This window comes from Muntiacus reevesi, chromosome 8 (assembly GCF_963930625.1).
Source record: "Muntiacus reevesi chromosome 8, mMunRee1.1, whole genome shotgun sequence".
In the NCBI taxonomy this organism is placed as follows: Eukaryota; Metazoa; Chordata; class Mammalia; order Artiodactyla; family Cervidae; genus Muntiacus; species Muntiacus reevesi.
In genome coordinates this window covers 35,964,654-35,983,969 of record NC_089256.1, presented here as the reverse complement: position 1 = coordinate 35,983,969, position 19,316 = coordinate 35,964,654, and the positions used below count along the sequence as shown (strand labels likewise).

Genomic DNA, 19,316 nt, shown 5'->3' with positions numbered 1-19,316 from the left:
ATAATGTGTTAGTTTCTGGCGTACAGCAAGTGATTCAGTTATACACATGTGTGTTCTTTTCCATTATGTCTTATTATAGGATATTGGGTATTCTTCCCAGTGCTATACAGTAGGACCTTTTTGTTTATCCATAATATATATAATATATAATTTTCATCTGCTAGTCCCATACTCTCCAACTTTTTTTTCTTATATTTAGAAAAGCTCTCATGGACTATAACATGGCTGAAATTATTTTTATTTTTTGATTTTTATAAGAGTTTCACTAGCCTCTTGAAAAGAAATAGAATCCAATCCTTTAAATATCTGTTTTTACTTTTTCCCATTAATGAAAGCATTTTCTTTTTTATTTTTTTAAATTAAATTAAAATTTTTTATAATCACTGTTTTATTTTTATTTTTCTCATTTATTTTTATTAGTTGGAGGCTAATTACTTTACAATATTGTAGTGGTTTTTGCCATACATTGACATGAGTCAGCCACGGATTTACATGTATTCCCCATTCTGAACCCCCCTCCCACCTCCTTCCCCATCCCATAGCATTTTATTTTTTTAATAAAATATATAATAATTGTCGAGAATGTAAAACAAAAATAATTGTCGAGAATGTAAATATCATGGAAAAATGGAGAAAAAGTAAATGTAACCCTGAAATCCCATTAGCCAGAGGTCACCACACTTGATATATTAAACATGTTTCTAAGCCCATCCACTGAGCTGTTGTCTTCAGTTAAATGTGATAATAATCTCCATTCTTTTGGGGAAGCTGCCATATGCATTTAAAATTTTTTATTTAAAATAATGTGTCAAGGACACCATTCAATAACAACCTCTTTAAATATACTTAATTTAGATTACTACTAAAGTTATATTTTCTTTTATAAAATGCAGGCTGCATACAGACTTCCTTGGCAGTCCAGTGGTTAAGATTCCACTGCAAGGGGTGTAGGTTTGAGCCCATCTCAGGGGGCTAAGATCCTACATACCTCGAAGAGTGGCCAAAAAAAAAAAAAAAAATACAGGCTACATAGAAATACATAAAATACAAAGAAAATCTTCTAAAATCCCCACTCACAGATGATACTTTGATTTATGTTTTTCTTTGCTGTTTAGAGAGGAGTTAATGTGTTTATGCTTGTCTTTTCAGGTCACTTGCCAATATTGTATTTTTCAGTGTTATAGAAGTGTACTGGTTATCTATCTTCATGAACACTGTTTGCTTCCTTAGGACTCAGCCCTAGATTTCTATAGCTCTCACTCTTGAGCTGGGCTGCCCCCTGAACCACGCCCAGCCTGCCCTTGTGCCCGCTGTGTGTGAGACTGCCAACCGCGGCATCCTCCGCAGTGACGAGCTTTGCCAGTCTTTAGGTTTTGCTCAACTGAGAGACGAATTGTGACTGCATGCTATTGCTTTTGCTTACCTCATTTGTGTTACTAGTGAGACTGAATAGCTTTTTCCTTATCATTTCATAACCTCTTGTGTGCATGCATGCTCAGTCATGTCTGACTCTTTGCAACTCCGTGGACTGTAGCCTGCCAAGCTCCTCTGTCCAGTAACCTTTTAGCTCACCTCTAGTTTCAGTCTTACTTTCTTACCTATAAATAGAGAACTAATACCACTTCATACTTGAAAAAAATACAGCATTAGATCTTGAAGACCTCCCTGCTGGGTTCTTAGCCCTCAATCACCCTTCGAATGTCTCTGCGGTTAAGCGATTATAATGAAATGTGAGGGTTGTAATACAAATCTCACTGAGAGCGACTCTAAAATACCAGCCTCTCAGGGCTTCCCAGGTAGTCCAGGCTAAGACTCCGGGCTCCCTCTGCAGGAGCTGGGGGGCGGGGGTGGGGAGATGGGGAGGGAAACAGTAAAAGTAAAAGACCGACCTCTCAGATCTTAGCAGAGCCAAAGCACCACTGGGGGCCCAAAGCCCCGCAGCACTTCCCCTGATCTTCAGAATCTCTTTAACATTGATGGGGCCTGAATTTTTCATTTGTATGTCTTTCTCTACATCATTTTTCTCCTTCCTGAGTATCTACACGAGGAACTTTTGCTCCACTGTCTCCCTGCTCTCATGGAGAGTGCCTCTGTCATCTGTCGCCAAATCTGGAGTTTCCTGCACTGTTACAATGTCACTCTTTCTCCCACTGGCATATTCCTTGTTACTGAGAACATCATGTGCCTCTTGCATAAAGCTCTGTTGCTTAAGTCAGAAGTCTTCCCTTTTCTTTTCTTAGGAGAAGCAAAGAACCGGAAGTATAACCCATCAAATTTTCATAGATTTAACTTGTATGGGATCCCAACACCACATTTTAATGATGGACGAAACATGAAAAAAACTTTACATTGGCTTCATGAACTACAAATGTAAGTATGTTGTGTCTTGGAACAAGTGTTAGATAAATGGCATATAGACTTAAAAGTTAATTCAATTTGTTTTTTTTTAAAAAGAGGTAATGCATTGACATGGTTCAAACATAAAAATAATATAAAAAGATACACAGTGATATGTCTTCTAAACTATCCAGTTTCCCCAGAGATCACCATGATACTGGTTTTTCCTTTGTCTGTTTTTGACCATGTGGCTTGCAGGACCTGATTCCCCGACCAGGGATTGAACCTAGGCCCCTTGCTGTGGAAGCACAGAGTTCTAACCACTGGACAGGCAGGGAATTCCTTGTGTGTGATTCTGAAGTTCTTTCATGCCTTTTCAGCAGATCAGAGGACTTCCTTGGTGGCTTAGACGGTAAAGCGTCTGCCTACAATGCGGGAGACCTGGGTTCAATCCCTGAGTTGGGAAGATCTCCTGGAGAAGGAAATGGCAGTCCACTCCAGTATTCCTGCCTAGAGAATCCCATGGATGGAGGAGTCTGATAGGCTACAGTCCATGGGGTCACAGAGAGTTGGACATGACTCACTTACACTTTCAGCTGATCAGAAGACATACATGAATTGTTTTTTATCCATGGGACCCACCCTACTACGCTCCTTAAAGATAGTGGACTTTTGGGTAGATTGTCTCTACAAAGACAGCGTGTAGTTCACGTGTCATCTATCATTCAACTTTCTTTAGTAGTTAGTTGGGCTCCTGAGCACCTGACTTAACTCTTACAAACTGTGACCTGTTTACACCTGCATTCTACACTTGACTACTTTCCTAAGATATTAAAATAAGTTTCCTTAGTTTTTCATTTCTTGTTTTATATCTAAGGCAACAAACAAAGTAAAATCCTCTATTTCCTACTATGCTTAAAAAAATCAGATTGAAAATGCTGGTGTAGTGGGTTGAATAGTGGCCTTCAAAGATGTCCACGTTCTAATTCCAAGATCCTGTGACGGTTATCTTATATGGGAAAAGGGTCCTTGTAAATGCAATTCAGTGAAAGATGTTGAGATGAAGAGATCATTTTGGATGATCGGTACATGTGTGCTAAGTGGCTTCAGTCATGTCTGACTCTTTGCATACTGCAGCCCTCCAGGCTCCTGTGTCTGTGGGATTCTCCAGGCAAGAATATTGGAGTGGGTTGCCGTGCCCTCTTCCAGGGGATCTTCCCCACCCAGGGACGGAAAGCATGTCTCATGTCTCCTGCATTGACAGGCGGCTTCTTTACCACTAGCGCCACCTGGGAAGCCCCTGGATGACCTGGGTGGGACCAAAATCCAGTAGCAAGTGTCCTAATAAGGGAAAGACTGAGGGAGATTTAAGACAGAGGAAGAGAAGACATGTGGAGTAGGCCTTGAGGTGAAGATGGCAGAGACGGGAATGATGTGGTGTCGAGCAAGGAAGGCCAGAAATGCAGCAGCCTCCAGATGTTGGAGGAAGCGATGAACAGGGTCTCCCCAGAGCCTTCAGGGGGCATGTGGCCTGACTGTCACCGCAGTCTCAGACTTCTGGTCTCTCGACCTGTGGGAGAATATGTTTCTACTGTTTTAAGCCACAAGCTTGTGGTAATTTGTCCTCGCAACCCCAGGAAATGAACATATGGGACCTGCATTTCTATACATTCAGTGGTGGGAGTGGATTTGTTTTGCCCTCTACCCTCTGTTTTTAAAAAGTTTTTTCACTTGTAATTTTTTAAGATTAATTTTTATTGGCGCATTGTTGACTTACAGTGTTGTGTAGTTTTGGGTGTACAGGAGGGTGAATCCCTTATACATACACCCACATATAGATTCCTGTTTCTGTAAGGTCCTTTTCCCGAACAGGTCATCAGCGAGAAGCGGGCGGAGCTCCCTGTGCTGAGCAGTAGGCCTTCTTAATCATCTGGTTTATAGACCGTGGTGTCTGGATGCCAGTCCCAATTTTCCAGTTTACCCCCTGCTTTCCCCCTGGTGACCTTCAGTTTGTTTTCTCAATCTGCTTCGCAGGTGGCGCTAGTGGTGAAGAAAGTGAAAATGAAAGTCACTCAGTTGTGTCCGACTCTTTGCAACCCCATGGACTATACAGTCCATGGAATTCTCCAGGCCAGAACACTGGAGCGTGTATAGAACCTGCCTACAAACGCAGGAGACGTAAGAAACATGGCCTCGATCCCTGGATCAGGAAGATCCCCTGGAGGAAGCCATGGCAACCCACTCCAGCATTCTTGCCTGGAGAATCCCATGGACGCAGGAGCCAGTGAGCTACTGTCCATGGGGTCACAAAGAGTCAGACACAACTGAAGTAAGCTAGCACGCAAGCTACATCTGTGACGCCGCTTCTGTTTTGTGAATAAGTTCATTTGCACCAGGTTTCGAGCCTCTCTGCCCTCTTTAAAGAATACACTGCCCTCCTCCAAATTTCCACGTGCCCCATCAGGCATACATGTTTGCTTCCCCCAGGCACCCAATATGCCTCGCTCACTTGCTTGTCTGATAGCTGAGATGGCAGCTCCCAGTTATAGAGGCAAAGTGCTAAGTACTTTATATATGATTAATTTGATCCTACCTACAGCAACTCTAGAAGGTAGCTGTACTGTAATTTTTAGCCTTTCCATTTTACAGATGAAGAAACTGAGGTACAGAGAAGTTAAGTCCTGTGCCCGAGATCACACAGGTAAGTGCTAGGGGTAGGGCTGAAATCCAGCAGTGTCTCTCCAGAGGCCGCCCTTAGCACTGCACCAAGGCTGTAGGCACTGACTCTGTGATCACAGGCCTGAAACCAGGATTTCCATTCTTCTTCCACTCCCTTATTATTTAATATATGAATTTCTGATATTTGAATTATTCAAAGCAATAATGGTAAAGCACAAAGAGAAGAAATCCTTTCCTGGGTAACCTTTCCCTTCTCCAGGGGATCTTCCTGAGCCACAGATCAAAAGCTGGTCTTCCGCATGGCAGGCCTTCTTTACCATCTGAACCACCAGGGAAGCCCTTCCATATTTTAGAAAAACTATAGGAGACAGTGTTTTTTTTTTTTTTTTTTAGGATATAGAAGAGCTCCTAAAACAAACATTCATTAATTTATCACTATTAAAGTGGATGAAACATACATAAAGGAAAACTTGAAGAAATTATTTAAATACTTGACTAGATCAGTTCAGTCAGTTCAGTTCAGTCTCTCAGTCGTGTCTGACTCTGCGACCCCATGAACTGCAGCACACCAGGCCTCCCTGTCCATCACCACCTCCTGGAGTTTACCCAAATTCATGTCCATTGAGTCGGTGATGCCATCCAACCATCTCATCCTCTGTCACCCCTGCTCCTCCTGTCCTCAATCTTTCCCAGCATCAGGGTCTTTTCAATGAGTCAGTTCTTCGCATCAGGTGGCCAAAGTATTGGAGTTTCAGCTTCAGCATCATTCCTTCCAATGAACACCCAGGACTGATTTCCTTTAGGATGGACTGGTTGGATCTCCTTGCAGTCCAAGGGACTCTCAAGAGTCTTCTCCAACACCACAGTTCAAAAGCATCAATTCTTCAGCACTCAGCTTTCTTTATAGTCCAACTCTCACATCCATACATGACTACTGGAAAAACGATAACTTTGGCTATATGGACCTTTGTTGGCAAAGTAATGTCTCTACTTTTTAATATGCTGTCTAGGTTGGTCATAGCTCTTCTTGCAAGGAGCAAGTGTTTTTTAATTTCATGGCTGCATTCACCATCTGATTTTGGAGCCCAAGAAAATAAAGTCTCTCACATGCTTTCCCCATCTATTTGCCATGAAGTAGTGGGACCAGATGTCATCATCTTAGTTGTCTGAATGTTGAGCTTTAGGCTTCTCCGGTAGCTCAGGCGGTAAAGTGTTCTACCTGAATGTTGAGCTTTAAGCCAACTTTTTCACTCTCCTCTTTCACTTTCATCAAGAGGCTCTTTAATTTTTCTTTGCTTTGTGCCATAAGGGTGGTGTCATTTGCATATCTGAAGTTATTGCCATTTCTCCCGGCAATCTTGATTCCAGCTTGTGCTTGGAATTAAGCATATTCATTTACAGCTCATTTTTTTGGTTTCTATTTTCTTCTTTTTTTGTCTTATTTATTTTTAATTGAAGTATAGAAAGAAAGAAAGTGAAGGCACTCAGTCGTGTCTGCCTCTTTGTGACCCCATGGACTATCCCACCGGTTTCTCCGTCCATGGGGTTCTCCAGGCAAGAATACTGGTGTGGGTTGCCATTTCCTTCTCCAAGGGATCTTACTGACCCAGGGATCGAGCCTGGGTCTCCTGCACTGCAGGAAGAGACCCCGGGGAAGTGCAACTGAGGTCTGGTTGATCTATGATGTTGTGTTAATTTCAGGTACTCAACAAAGGGATTCAGTTATGCATAAATATATATATGTAAAATATATAGTTTTTCAGATTCTTTTCCATTGTAAGTTATTAGAAGATATGGAATATAGTTCCCTGTGCTAAACAGGGCCTACTGTATAGCAAAGGGAACTATATTACCTGTTATATATATTGGTTATCTATTTTATATATAATATGTAGTATGTATATGTCAATCCCAAATTCCTAATTTATACTCCCATTCCCCTTTGGCAACTGTTAAGCTTGTCTTCTACATCTGTGAGTCTATTTCTGTTTTGTTTACATCTTAATGTGATATGCACTATTCAATGTACATTTGCCTCCAGTTCAGTTCAGTTCAGTTCAGTTCAGTTGCTCAGTCGTGTCTAACTCTTTGAGGCCCATGAACCGCAGCATACCAGGCCTCCATGTCCATCACCAACTCCCGGAGTCCACCCAAACCCATGTCCATCGAGTCGGTGATGCCATCTAGCCATCTCATTCTCTGTCATCCCCTTCTCCTCCTGCCTTCAATCCTTCCTAGCATTAGGGTCTTTTCCAATGAGTCACCTCTTCACATCAGGTGGCCAAAGTATTGGAGTTTCAGCTTCAGCATCAATCCTTCCAATGAACACCCAGGACTGATCTCCTTTAGGATGGACTGGTTGGATCTCCTTGCAGTCCAAGAGACTCTCAAGAGTCTTCTCCAACACTACAGTTCAAAAGCATCAATTCTTCGGCGTTGAGCTTTCTTTATAGTCCAGCTCTCACATCCATACATGACTACTGGAAAAACCATAGCCTTGACTAGGCGGACCTTTGTTGGCAAAGTAATGTCTTTGCTTTTAAATATGCTATCCAGGTTGGTCATAACTTTCCTTCCAAGGAGTAAGCGTCTTTTAATTTCATGACTGCAATCACCATCTGCAGTGACTTTGGAGCCCCCAAAAATAGTCTGACACTGTTTCCACTGTTTCCCCATCTATTTCCCATGAAGTGATAGGACCAGATGCCATGATCCTAGTTTTCTTAATGTTGAACTTTAAGCCAACTTTTCCACTCTCGTCCTTCACTTTAATCAAGAGGTTTTTTAGTTCCTCTTCACTTTCTGCCATAAGGGTGATGTCGTCTGCATATCTGAGGTTATTGATATTTCTCCCGGCAATCTTGATTCCATTTTGTGCTTCTTCCAGCCCAGTGTTTCTCATGATGTACTCTGCATATAAGTTAAATAAGCAGGGTGACAATATACAGCCTTGACGTACTTCTTTTCCTATTTGGAACCAGTCTGTATTCCATGTCCAGTTCTAACTGTTGCTTCCTGACCTGCATACAGATTTCTCAAGAGACAGGTCAGGTGGTCTGGTTTTCCCATCTCTTTCTGAATTTTCCACAGTTCGTCATGATCCACACAGTCAAAGACTTTGGCATAGTCAATAAAGCATAAATAGATGTTTTTCTGGAACTCTTTTGCTTTTTCTATGATTCAGCGGATGTTGGCAATTTGATCTCTGGTTCCTCTGCCTTTTCTAAAACCAGCTTGAATATCTGGAAGTTCACGGTTCAAGAGTTATTGGGGATATATACTTGGGGATATATACTATGAAGGAATATATTTCCTTCATAAAATTACCTGTATCTTTATTATGCTTATGACCTGGTCAGAAGAATCAGTTAGAATCTAGAAATGATAGACTGTGTGTGTGTGTGACTGTGTGACTGGCACGCAGAAGACTTGATTGGTGAGTGAATGAGGTGAGGTGTGTAATGATTACAGCTGTTGATTCTCTGACATACACGGCTGCTCACAAATAGTTCCCAGTTCTCCCAGCAACATGTCCTAGGTGGTGTTAGGCTGAGAAGCGAGGGCTGTGTGGCTTAGAATCCTCCTTTTTGCCGTCTGGGCATGTTCCTAATTAAGCTCCTTGGAGCTGGTTTCAGACTGTCAACTTTATATGTTCAAATTATGGCCTTCAAACTGCCTTTAATTTATTCTGACTTTACCCCATTGTTCTTTTTCTCTCTTTTTGAACTAATGGGAAGTAAATAAAGAAATAAGAGATGAATTACTTAATCTTTCATCTTTTGTTTCTCCACAGAGTGTCACTCTTCTCCCAAATTTTATTCAGCTCTGTATTTCTCCAGTACAGGGAATAGTTTTAAAAGCAAAGGGAGTTTACGAATTTTAAGTTCCCTGTGTTTAGTCTTAGCAAAACAATAGAGGTTTATTAATTTTAATGTTATTAAATAGTGGTGTTGTAATTTTACAGTTCTCAAAAGAAATTCTTACTCAATCACAGTGGTGGAAGTAATGAAATGATATTACAGAAAATTGGCAAAATAAAATCAAATCACCCATAATCCTGTCACCTTAATTCAACCTTTATCATCTTTTTCATTTATTTCTTTCTACTGTGGCTTCCTGTGTCGATTTTTGTATACCTTTTGTTTTTGCATAACTTTAATCAGAGTGCAATTACACTTTATATCCTGTTTTGGCACTTAACATAAAATAATTTTATATGGCTGGGTATTCTTAATAATGCACACAGAGTGTGTTCTTGTTAATGTGATGTGATTAATCACCCTCCAGGACTGAACACTTAGATTCTTTTCTTTTTTTTCCATTATAGTCAGTAAGACTACAAGCATTTTTATAAATATAATTTTTTCAGACTTTTAATTATGTGGATTATCTCCTTATGATTGGTTTTCAGATTGGATAAAAGGGTGAATATTTTTATGCTGTTTGAATCACATTGCCAAATTATTTCTAAAAGAATTATCATCATTTGCACTAGCAACTGCAAGTGTTTTGCCATACTATTTGCCAATGTTAGATATTCTTTCTTGCTCTCTATCTATATAGTTATGTATTTAAATATGTACTATGTTAAAAATGATATTTTGTTGTTCTTTTTATTTCTTTTGTTACTGTAGAGTATTATAATTTCTCCATATATTTGCTTACTAGTTGTAAATTGTTTATATCCTTTGGTTATTTCTTTAATGCTCACTTTTCTGTTATAAATCTTAGGAGTTATATGAATGATATTAACACTTTGGTTTTGTTTACTGAAAAATTTTTGTCTTACTTTTAAATCAAAATTTTGTATTCTGTTACTTATCTTTATAAAGGAATATACATGATAGAAGATTGAACACATAAAGCTTTCTTTTTAGCATATAATTTCTTTTGAAATTGAATTTAGTTTTTGATGATCCAAATGATCATGGCATTTTGCATGATGTACTCTGCATATGAGTTAAATAAGCAGGGTGACAATATACAGCCTTAACAATATACAGTACTCCTTCCTTTCCCAATTTGGAATGAGTCTGTTGCTCCATGTCAAGTTCTAACTGTTGTTTTTTGACCTGCATAGAGATTTCCCAGGAGGCAGGTCAGGTGGTGTGGTAGTCCCATCTCTTTAAGAATTTTCCATAGTTTGTTGTGATCCATACAGTCAAAGCCTTTGGCATAGTCAATTAAGCAGATGCAAATATTTCTCTGGAACTCTCATGCTTTTTTGATGACCCAACTGATGTTGGCAATTTGATCTCTGGTTCCTCTGTCTTTTCTAAATCCAGTTTGAACATCTGGAAGTTCACAGTTCATGCACAGTTGAAGCCTGGCTGGGAGAATTCTGAGCCTTACTTTGCTAGCATGTGAGATGAGTGCAATTGTGTGGTACCTTGAGCATTCTTTGGCACTACCTTTCTTAGGGATTGGAATGAAAAGTGAACTTTTACAGTCCTGTGGCCACTGCTGAGTTTTCCCAACTTGCTGACATAATGAGTGCAGCACTTTCACAGCATCATCTTTTAGGATTTGAAATAGCTCAGCTGGAATTTCAACACCTCCTCTAGCTTTGTTCATAGTGATGCTCCCTAAGGCCCACTTGACTTCACATTCCAGGATGTCTAGCTCTAGGTGAGTGATCACACCATCATGATTATCTTGGTCATGAGGATCTTTTTTGTGTAGTTCTTCTGTGTATTCTTGCCATCTCTTCTTAATATCTTCTGCTTCAGTTAGGTCCATGGCATTTCTGTCCTTTACTGTGCCCATCTTTGTGTGAAATGTTCCTTTGCTATCTCTAATTTTCTTGAAGTGATCTCAAACACAGTTCTGTCTCAGTCTCTGGGTGCTGGTACACACAAGGTTTGTTTGAGTCCTCCAAGTGTCTCTGTTGGGCTTGGGGTTTGATTCGAAATGTGATTTCACCTCTCCTACTGTCTTGCTTGGGTGGTTCAGTGGTAGAATTCTCGCCTGCCACGTGGGAGGCCCGGGTTCCTCTCCTGGCCCATGCAGCCACAGGGTCCCCTTTTTGAGCTTTCCTGGTGGCTCAGATGGTAAAGCGTGTGCCTACAATGCGGGAGACCCGGGTTCAATCCCTGGGTCGGGAAGATCTCCTGGAGAAGGAAATGGCAACCCACTCCAGTATTCTTGCCTGAAAAATCCCATGGATGGAGGAACCCGGTAGGCTACAGTCCACGGGGTCACAAAGAGTTGGACGTGACTGAGTGACTTCAATTTCACTGTCTTGCTGGGGCTTCTCATTTGTTCTTAGATGTGTGGTATCTTTTTTTGCTGGGTCCAACATTCTCCTGTCCATGGTTGTTCAGCAGTGAGTTGTAATTTTGGAGTTCTCGCAGGAGAAGATGACTACACGTCCTTCTACTCCGCCACACCATTCTGCTCCTTGTTGGGGACAAGCTGGAGTTTGCCGCTCACGTTGGACTCAACCCAGGTTCTGTGTCTCTGGCTGGCCCGGGAGGAGCCCGCAGAGGAGCACTAGGCTGAGCGGGTGGGCATGGGGTCTGAGGCGCGGGAGAGCGGGGCTCCGGCTGGATCAGTGCCGCTGGGGCGGGCCGCGCCGGGCTGAACGCACTGCGCCAGGAGACCAAGTTGCGCACCATTCCGACTCACTCTCCTAAAATGACCAGTTTCACTCTTCAGAGTGTGGATAAAGCCAGGCTGGATGGAGCACAAGCTAGGATCAAGATTGCTGGGAGAAATATCAGTAACCTCAGATATGCAGATGACACCACCCTTCTGGCAGAAAGTGAAGAACTAAAGAGCCTCTTGATGAAAGTGAAAGAGAAGAGTGGAAAAGTTGGCTTAAGACTAAACATTCAGAAAAATAAGATCATGGCATCCAGTTCCATCACTTCATGGCAAATAGATGGGGAAACAGTGGAAACAGTGAGAGACTTTAATTTTGGGGGCTCCAAAATCACTGCAGATAGTGACTTTAGCCATGAAATTAAAAGATGCATGCTCCTTGGAAGAAAAGCTATAACCAACCTAGACAGAATATTAAAAAGCAGAGACACTACTTTGCCAACAAAGGTCCGTCTAGTCAAAGCTATGGTTTTTCCGATAGTCATGTATGGATGTGAGAGTTGGACTATAAAGAAAGCTGAGTGCCGAAGAACTGATGCTCTTGAACTGTGGTGTTGGAGAAGACTCTTGAGAGTCCCTTGGACTGCAAAGAGATCCAACCAGTCCATGCTAAGGGAAATCAGTCCTGACTATTCATTGGAAGGACCGATGTTGAAGCTGAAACTCCAATACTTTGGCCACGTGATGCAAAAAACTGACTCATTGGAAAAGACCCTGATGCTGGGAAAGATTGAAGGCGGGAGGAGCAGGGGACGACAGAGGATGAAATGGTTGAATGGCATCACCGACTCCATGGACATGAGTTTGAGCAAGCTCCGGGAGTTGGTGATGGATAGGGAAGCCTGGCGTGCTGGAGTCCATGGGGTCGCAGAGTCAGACACGACTGAGTGACTGAAATGAGCTGAACTGACCCAAATGATACTATGGTATTCTTCACTATATGTATATTTGGTAGCCAAGAATACTTTGGGTAATACAAACACCTGACAATTTTCTAATTTTATAGGAAAAGAGGAGCTAAGATTGTATCCAAGAGAGTTGATGATTTCAAAGAAAAGTTTCAACATAGACTTGGAAGAGTTTTAGATCCGTAAGTTAATGAGTAACTTAAAATTGATAATGTTTTTGGATCAAATTTACAAAGTACTCCTGTCGTAAATGTTGCTTTCTGTTCTGTTAGAGTCTATTAAATAAGAATCATCCTTTTGTGTTAATCAGGGAACCCTGTTAGCCACCTAAGAGCTTGGGGTTCCAGCAAAGTATTGAGTCTCCAAAAGGGAAAGGGCATTTGGAAAAGAAAGAGGAAGAATTTTGTGTAAAACTTTATTTCTAGGATCTCAGAAATTTAACTTATTGTGTTACATTTTCCTCTCCTCTCTCTCTATAGATAGAGTATGTTTGTATACATGGATACTTCCATAATTTTACTTTGGGACCATGTTCTGTTTTTTCTTTTTCCATCGGGCCTTTTCACTGAAAGCCAGTGAAAGCATTCAGCCATTGCTAATGTGAGTTGGAGATTAGAGAAAAGACCTGTTGGAGAACTTCTGTTTGATCTTTATAGTTTGGTTATAGGAGAATATATAGGTGATTAAAAACGTATGGAAAACATATTTTAAATTCCAGGGATGCTATGTGGTGGGAATTTTCACTAAAGAAACTTTTTTCTTTGATAGGATTGCGGAAACAATGAATGTTCCCCCAGACCACACATTTGGGGCTTGTCTCCGTCCTGAGGACTACGGTAAATATACAGTTTCTTTTAGAAAAGCAAACAAAGACAAAATCCTGCCCCCCCAATTATGCAGTGAAGTTCACCATCTCCTTCTCTCAAAGCTTCCAATTTTAAAGGCTTAAAATATTATATTAACATTGATGAGAACAATTTGTAGCACAAGAAAGAAGCAACATTTTCATATATTTGAAACAGGTACAGTTTAAAGCCCTGGTAATGAATTCCTTAAGTGTAGTTAAGACTTAGAATTTTATTTAGACTATAAATAAGGCCTATATTAAACAAGCAAAAGTGAACTGAAGCAACTTTTTAATGATTTCAAATATTGTACCGGGTCCTTGCACTCAAAATGTGGTTGCAGATAGGCAGTGTTGCTGTCCCTGCAAGGCTCTTAGCGAAGCAGACTCTCGGGTTCTATCCTCAGACCTCCTGAATCAGATACGGCATCTTCACAACATTCCCAGATGAACCATAGGGGCATTCAGTTTCCAGAAAGCACTGTGCAACCATACACTGAAGAACCACTCTTCCCACCAGTCGATCAATTAACCAATCTACGAAGTAGCGGAAGAAACTTACCAGGATCTTGTCTTTGATGCTAAGTGATCAAGTAGCAACCTTCCCCAGGGAAAACTATTTGAAAACTTATTAGGATTGAGCTGTGTATTAGTGGTTTTCAAAATATAGTCTGCAGTCTACCTGCATTATAATCACCCATAGAATTATAGAGTTTATTAAATATGGGTTCCTGGGACCCATGCCTAGATAATTCTGATTCAGTAGGCTCTCATGTACACTAAATTTTAGGAACCTCCCAGGTGGCCCTCGTGGCAAAGAACCCATGTACCAGTTCAGGAGATGGAAGAGACATGGGTTCGATCCCTGGAGGAGGGCATGGCAATCCACTCCAGTACTCTTGCGTGGAGAATCCCATGGACAGAGGAGCCTGGCGGGCTATGCAGCCCATAGCGTGGCAAAGAATCAGACACAACTGAAATGACTTATAATACACACTGAAAGGGTGTTAGCTAAGGTCTACTCATTAACAAATAAAATACTTATTTGCTAATGCAACATGATGTTCTAGAGCATCGTGAGTCACCACGTTAGGAGATCATACTTTTTTTTTAGATCAACTGTTATGTGTTTAATGGATGTCTGCCCATCTCAGAGGCTCTTCATACTCCTAGGAGTGGGTAAGAAGTGATTTAGGAAATCCATCAGTTAGTCTGAAAAACAAGTAGATAATCATGGTCAACTGCCTACTTGAGGGCAGTTTCATGCTGGTGGGTGCCCCAACTTGCTGTCTGTTGGATTCGTGGGGTCTTGTGCATAGTACATTGTTTTCCAGGTATTTATAGCATGAATCAATGAATCCAACACATAGTTTATCATGCTGATAGTGAAACACAGACAAATTTTCTTTTTTTTTTTTTTTATTAGTTGGAGACTAATTACTTCACAACATTTCAGTGGGTTTTGTCATACATTGACATGAATCAGCCATAGAGTTGCACGTATTCCCCATCCTGATCCCCCCTCCCTCCTCCCTCTCCACCCGACTCCTCTGGGTCTTCCTAGTGCACCAGGCCCAAGCACTTGTCTCATGCATCCCACCTGGGCTGGTGATCTGTTTCACCATAGATAATATACATGCTGTTCTTTCAAAACATCCCACCCTCACCTTCTCCCACAGAGTCCAAAAGTCTGTTCTGTACTTCTTTGTCTCTTTTTCTGTTTTGCATATAGGGTTATCATTACCATCTTTCTAAATTCCATATATATATGTTAGTATGCTGTAATGTTCTTTATGTTTCTGGCTTACTTCACTCTGTATAATGGGCTCCAGTTTCATCCATCTCATTAGAACTGATTCAAATGAATTCTTTTTAATGGCTGAGTAATATTCCATGGTGTATATGTACCACAGCTTCCTTATCCATTCATCTGCTGATGGACATCTAGGTTGCTTCCATGTCCTGGTTATTATAAACAGTGCTGCGATGAACATTGGGGTGCACGTGTCTCTTTCAGATCTGGTTTCCTTGGTGTGTATGCCCAGAAGTGGTATTGCTGGGTCATATGGCAGTTCTATTTCCAGTTTTTTAAGAAATCTCCACACTGTTCTCCATAGCGGCTGTGCTAGTTTGCATTCCCACCAACAGTGTAAGAGGGTTCCCTTTTCTCCACACCCTCGCCAGCATTTATTGCTTGCAGCAGCCATCCTGACTGGCGTGTAATGGTACCTCATTGTGGTTTTGATTTGCATTTCTCTGAATGAGTGATGTTGAGCATCTTTTCATGTGTTTGTTAGCCATCTGTATGTCTTCTTTGGAGAAATGTCTGTTTAGTTCTTTGGCCCATTTTTTGATTGGGTCATTTATTTTTCTGGAATTGAGCTTCAGGAGTTGCTTGTATATTTTTGAGGTTAATCCTTTGTTTCTTCATTTGCTATTATTTTCTCCCAATCTGAGGGCTGTCTTTTCACCTTGCTTATAGTTTCCTTTGTAGTGCAAAATCTTTTAAGTTTCATTAGGTCCCATTTGTTTATTTTTGCTTTTACTTCCAATATTCTGGGAGGTGGGTCATAGAAGATCCTGCTGTGATTTATGTCGGAGAGTGTTTTGCCTATGTTCTCCTCTAGGAGTTTTATAGTTTCTGGTCTTACATTTAGAATTTTAATCCATTTTGAGTTTATTTTTGTGTATGGTGTTAGAAAGTGTTCTAGTTTCATTCTTTTACAAGTGGTTGACCAGTTTTCCCAGCACCACTTGTTAAAGAGGTTGTCTTTTTTCCATTGTCTATCCTTGCCTCCTTTGTCTATCCTTGCCTCCTTTGTCTATCCTTGCCTCCTTTGTCAAAGGTAAGGTGTCCATAGGTTCGTGGATTTATCTCTGGGCTTTCTATTCTGTTCGATTGATCTATATTTCTGTCTTTGTGCCAGTACCATACTGTCTTGATGACTGTGGCTTTGTAGTAGAGACAGACAAATTTTCTAATGCCCTCCTCCAGGGATCAAACCCATGTCTCTTCCATCTTCTGCATTAGCAGGTGGGTTCTTTACCACGAGGGCCACGTGGGAGGTTCCTAAAATTTAGTGTACATGAGAGCCTACTGAATCAGAATTATCTGGGCGTCGGTCCCAGGAACCGGCATATAACAAACTCTATAGGTGATTTTAATGCAGTGTGAGCTACCTTATCCTTATAAATTGAGTGACAAGACAGTGTCATAAAATGAAAAGGAAGAACATTGCCATTAATAGTTTACAAAGTATGTATGTGTCAGTAGCAGCCTTGGCAGCATAGGGTGTAACGGGGGAAGGGGACTCTCAGTCCTCTCTAAACTTTTCAAGGAGCTCACGGATGCAGAGATAACCCTAACTGTCCCTTGTGACTACTGTTAGGGTTAATTCACGTTGTCTGTTCTGCGGAAAGCTTCAGAGTCTGCCTGCTTCTGAGGACACAGGTTTTTCTACTGGATCTGGATTACTCCTTTCGTCTTGCTTGGGGAAATAGAGGCAACGACACAAAGGATGTCTCATGCCCGGGCCTGGGGTTGTTGGTTCTGTTAATGCGCCTCTGGGAAGAGGGCCCGGGCTGTGTTCAGCTCCCAGAATGCACCCGGGCAGGGGTGACTGAGGGGGCACCCAGGGCAGGCGGGCCGCGGGGCATTATGGGAGCTGGTGGCGGGCAGGGTGCATCACGGGAGCTGGTCGCGGGCAGGGGGCCGCCGCGGAGCTGGCCTGGCTTCTCTCATGTTCTGGGTGTGGTGGTGAGGGCGGGAGTGTCTCCGAGGGCCGGAGCTAGTACTCCCGATTTCACCTCTTTAGCGATGGGTCTTGAGTAGTCGTCAGTGATTTGCCATGAGCTTCCTAAGTGCTCTCTCAGGGCTGGGCTGGAAGAGGGTGTCAGCCTGCATCTTACCCACAGGCTGATCATTCAGTAGTTATTTTTGGATGCTAATGGAGATGGAAGGCCTCTCAAGATAAAAACAAAAAACAAAACCAACTCAACCAAGGGCCGCTCTTGGGGAAGAGCAGCCATGCTTTGTCAGAAATCACCCCTCACCCAACCACTTCGATTGCCTCTCAAAGAGCCTTACTCAGGTTTTGCCCACTTTAGGATGGTCTGATGGACGCTGACTCCATTTCAGATTATCTTAGTCTGAGTACTTGCCTTGTTCCTGGAACCAGCACTGGTTGTAGGCTTTTCACGCATACGAGTAAGGGTCTACCCTTAGAAAGAAGACTTTTATCAGAATATGCAGGATTAACTCCTGACTTTATAGTAAACTTAGAGGTGCTACTAATACCTATTAAAAGAGACCCTTGAGAGACCCTAATAATATAGAGCCTTGCACAAAGTAGGTGTAAATACTAGTTTCTTTGAAGTGCAGGCAGATTTGCAATTTTTTCAGTTTTTAAACTTTGAAGTACAGTTGATTTAAAATGTATTAATTAACGCTGTATAGCACAGTGATACAAATATATATATATACACATGTGTATATATATATATATATGTTTAAAATTCTCCATTATCGTTTATCATAGGGTATTGATCATACTTCCCTGTGCTGTATAGTAGGACCTTGTTGTTTGTCCATCCTATATATAATAGTTTGCATCTGCCAATCCCAATCCATCCCTCCCCACCTCCCCCTTGGGCAACTGCCAGTCTGTTCTCTATCTTTGTGATTCTGTTTCATGGATAGGTTCTTTTGTGTCATATTTTAGACTCCTCATACATATGATATCAGATGGGGTTTGTCTTTCTCCTTCTGACTTACTTCACTTAGTATGATAATCTCTGGTTGCATCCATCAGTGTTGCAATTTAAATTAACCTAGTCAGGATATCACAGCCAGTTGCCAGTAAAAGCAGGAAGGGTGGGGTATAGGCCACAGGGAAAAGAACAGAGGGAGAGGTTTCTTCTGGTGACATCCATCAAACTCTCACATCTGAAGCACCATGGTCACCTCTGGTCTGATCTCTGTCACCATAAACATCCAAGGAATGGGGTCTAGAAGCAGTGTGCATATACTTTGTGTCATAATTCAACAAAGTTCCTTTAAGTCATGAAAGAAAAGTGAAAGCAAGGGTGGGGTCTGGGGGGCTGCAGCTGGTGGATTGGAAGGGTTGTTACTGGGGTTGTGGGTCAGGACTCAGTTAATGGACTGTGAATGGAGGCAGGTCTCCCGTGCTGGTCACAGTGTACGGGAAGCAGGACAGAGAAATGGAGACTTGATGTGCAGAGTGAAGGCACAATGGAAACTCACACTAGGGAGTGGGGAACTCGTGTCCAGTTTCTTCAAGGTTTCCCAGAGGTCTAGTGGCCCTAAGGCACACAGAGTGACCCCCCCATGGAATCAGCCCCAGCTTTCAGGTCCTCGGCCTTGTAGACAAATGTCTGCTAAGACAAATGTCTGCCTGTCTCTTTAGACAGGCAAGAGCTTCACTGTCTTAGGAGAGGACTTGATAGCTGAGTGGGCTCGTGATTCTCTCATAAAATTCATTTATTCAGACTTTTTTCATTGAACAGAGAAGTGGCATATAGCAGAAGTATTCATTTTCATCAATTACTGTGGTTTTTTTTTTTTATACAAAAGGGTTTTCTGTCATGCTGCTTAATAGTCTTGGCATTAGGTTTTTTCATTCACAGAAGTTGCTAGGTCTCTCTCTTAGGATGTGAATAATAGTGACAGACTTTAAATTCAGATAAAAGACTTTTCTTTCCCTCTTCAATAGGAGTTGGTGATCTCATCCACAGAAGGCTTCCAGGGGAGTATCTCCGAGGCAAGGACAGACAGCGAGCCCTGGTAGCGGCAGTGCGGCATCACTTGAAGAAAGTTAACTACCAAAACTTTGACACTCTGCTGGCAGCATTCAGGCACTATGACAAGGCCAGTAGTGAAGGGGAGATTTTTGGTCTATGCATGGGCTTACAGGTCCAGCGAGCTG

At 41.7% G+C, this 19,316-nt stretch overlaps 1 protein-coding gene across 1 annotated transcript in view; it reads left to right on the top strand.

Annotated features, from left to right (window-relative positions):
- Positions 1–19,316, top strand: part of EFHB (EF-hand domain family member B) — a 60,275-nt gene that overhangs the window by 24,563 nt on the left and 16,396 nt on the right. The window contains exons 6-9 of the mRNA XM_065943638.1: positions 2,241–2,370; positions 12,626–12,709; positions 13,296–13,363; positions 19,104–19,258. Of these exons, the coding sequence (XP_065799710.1) occupies positions 2,241–2,370; positions 12,626–12,709; positions 13,296–13,363; positions 19,104–19,258 (437 nt within the window). The remainder of the gene's footprint in view (positions 1–2,240; positions 2,371–12,625; positions 12,710–13,295; positions 13,364–19,103; positions 19,259–19,316) is intronic.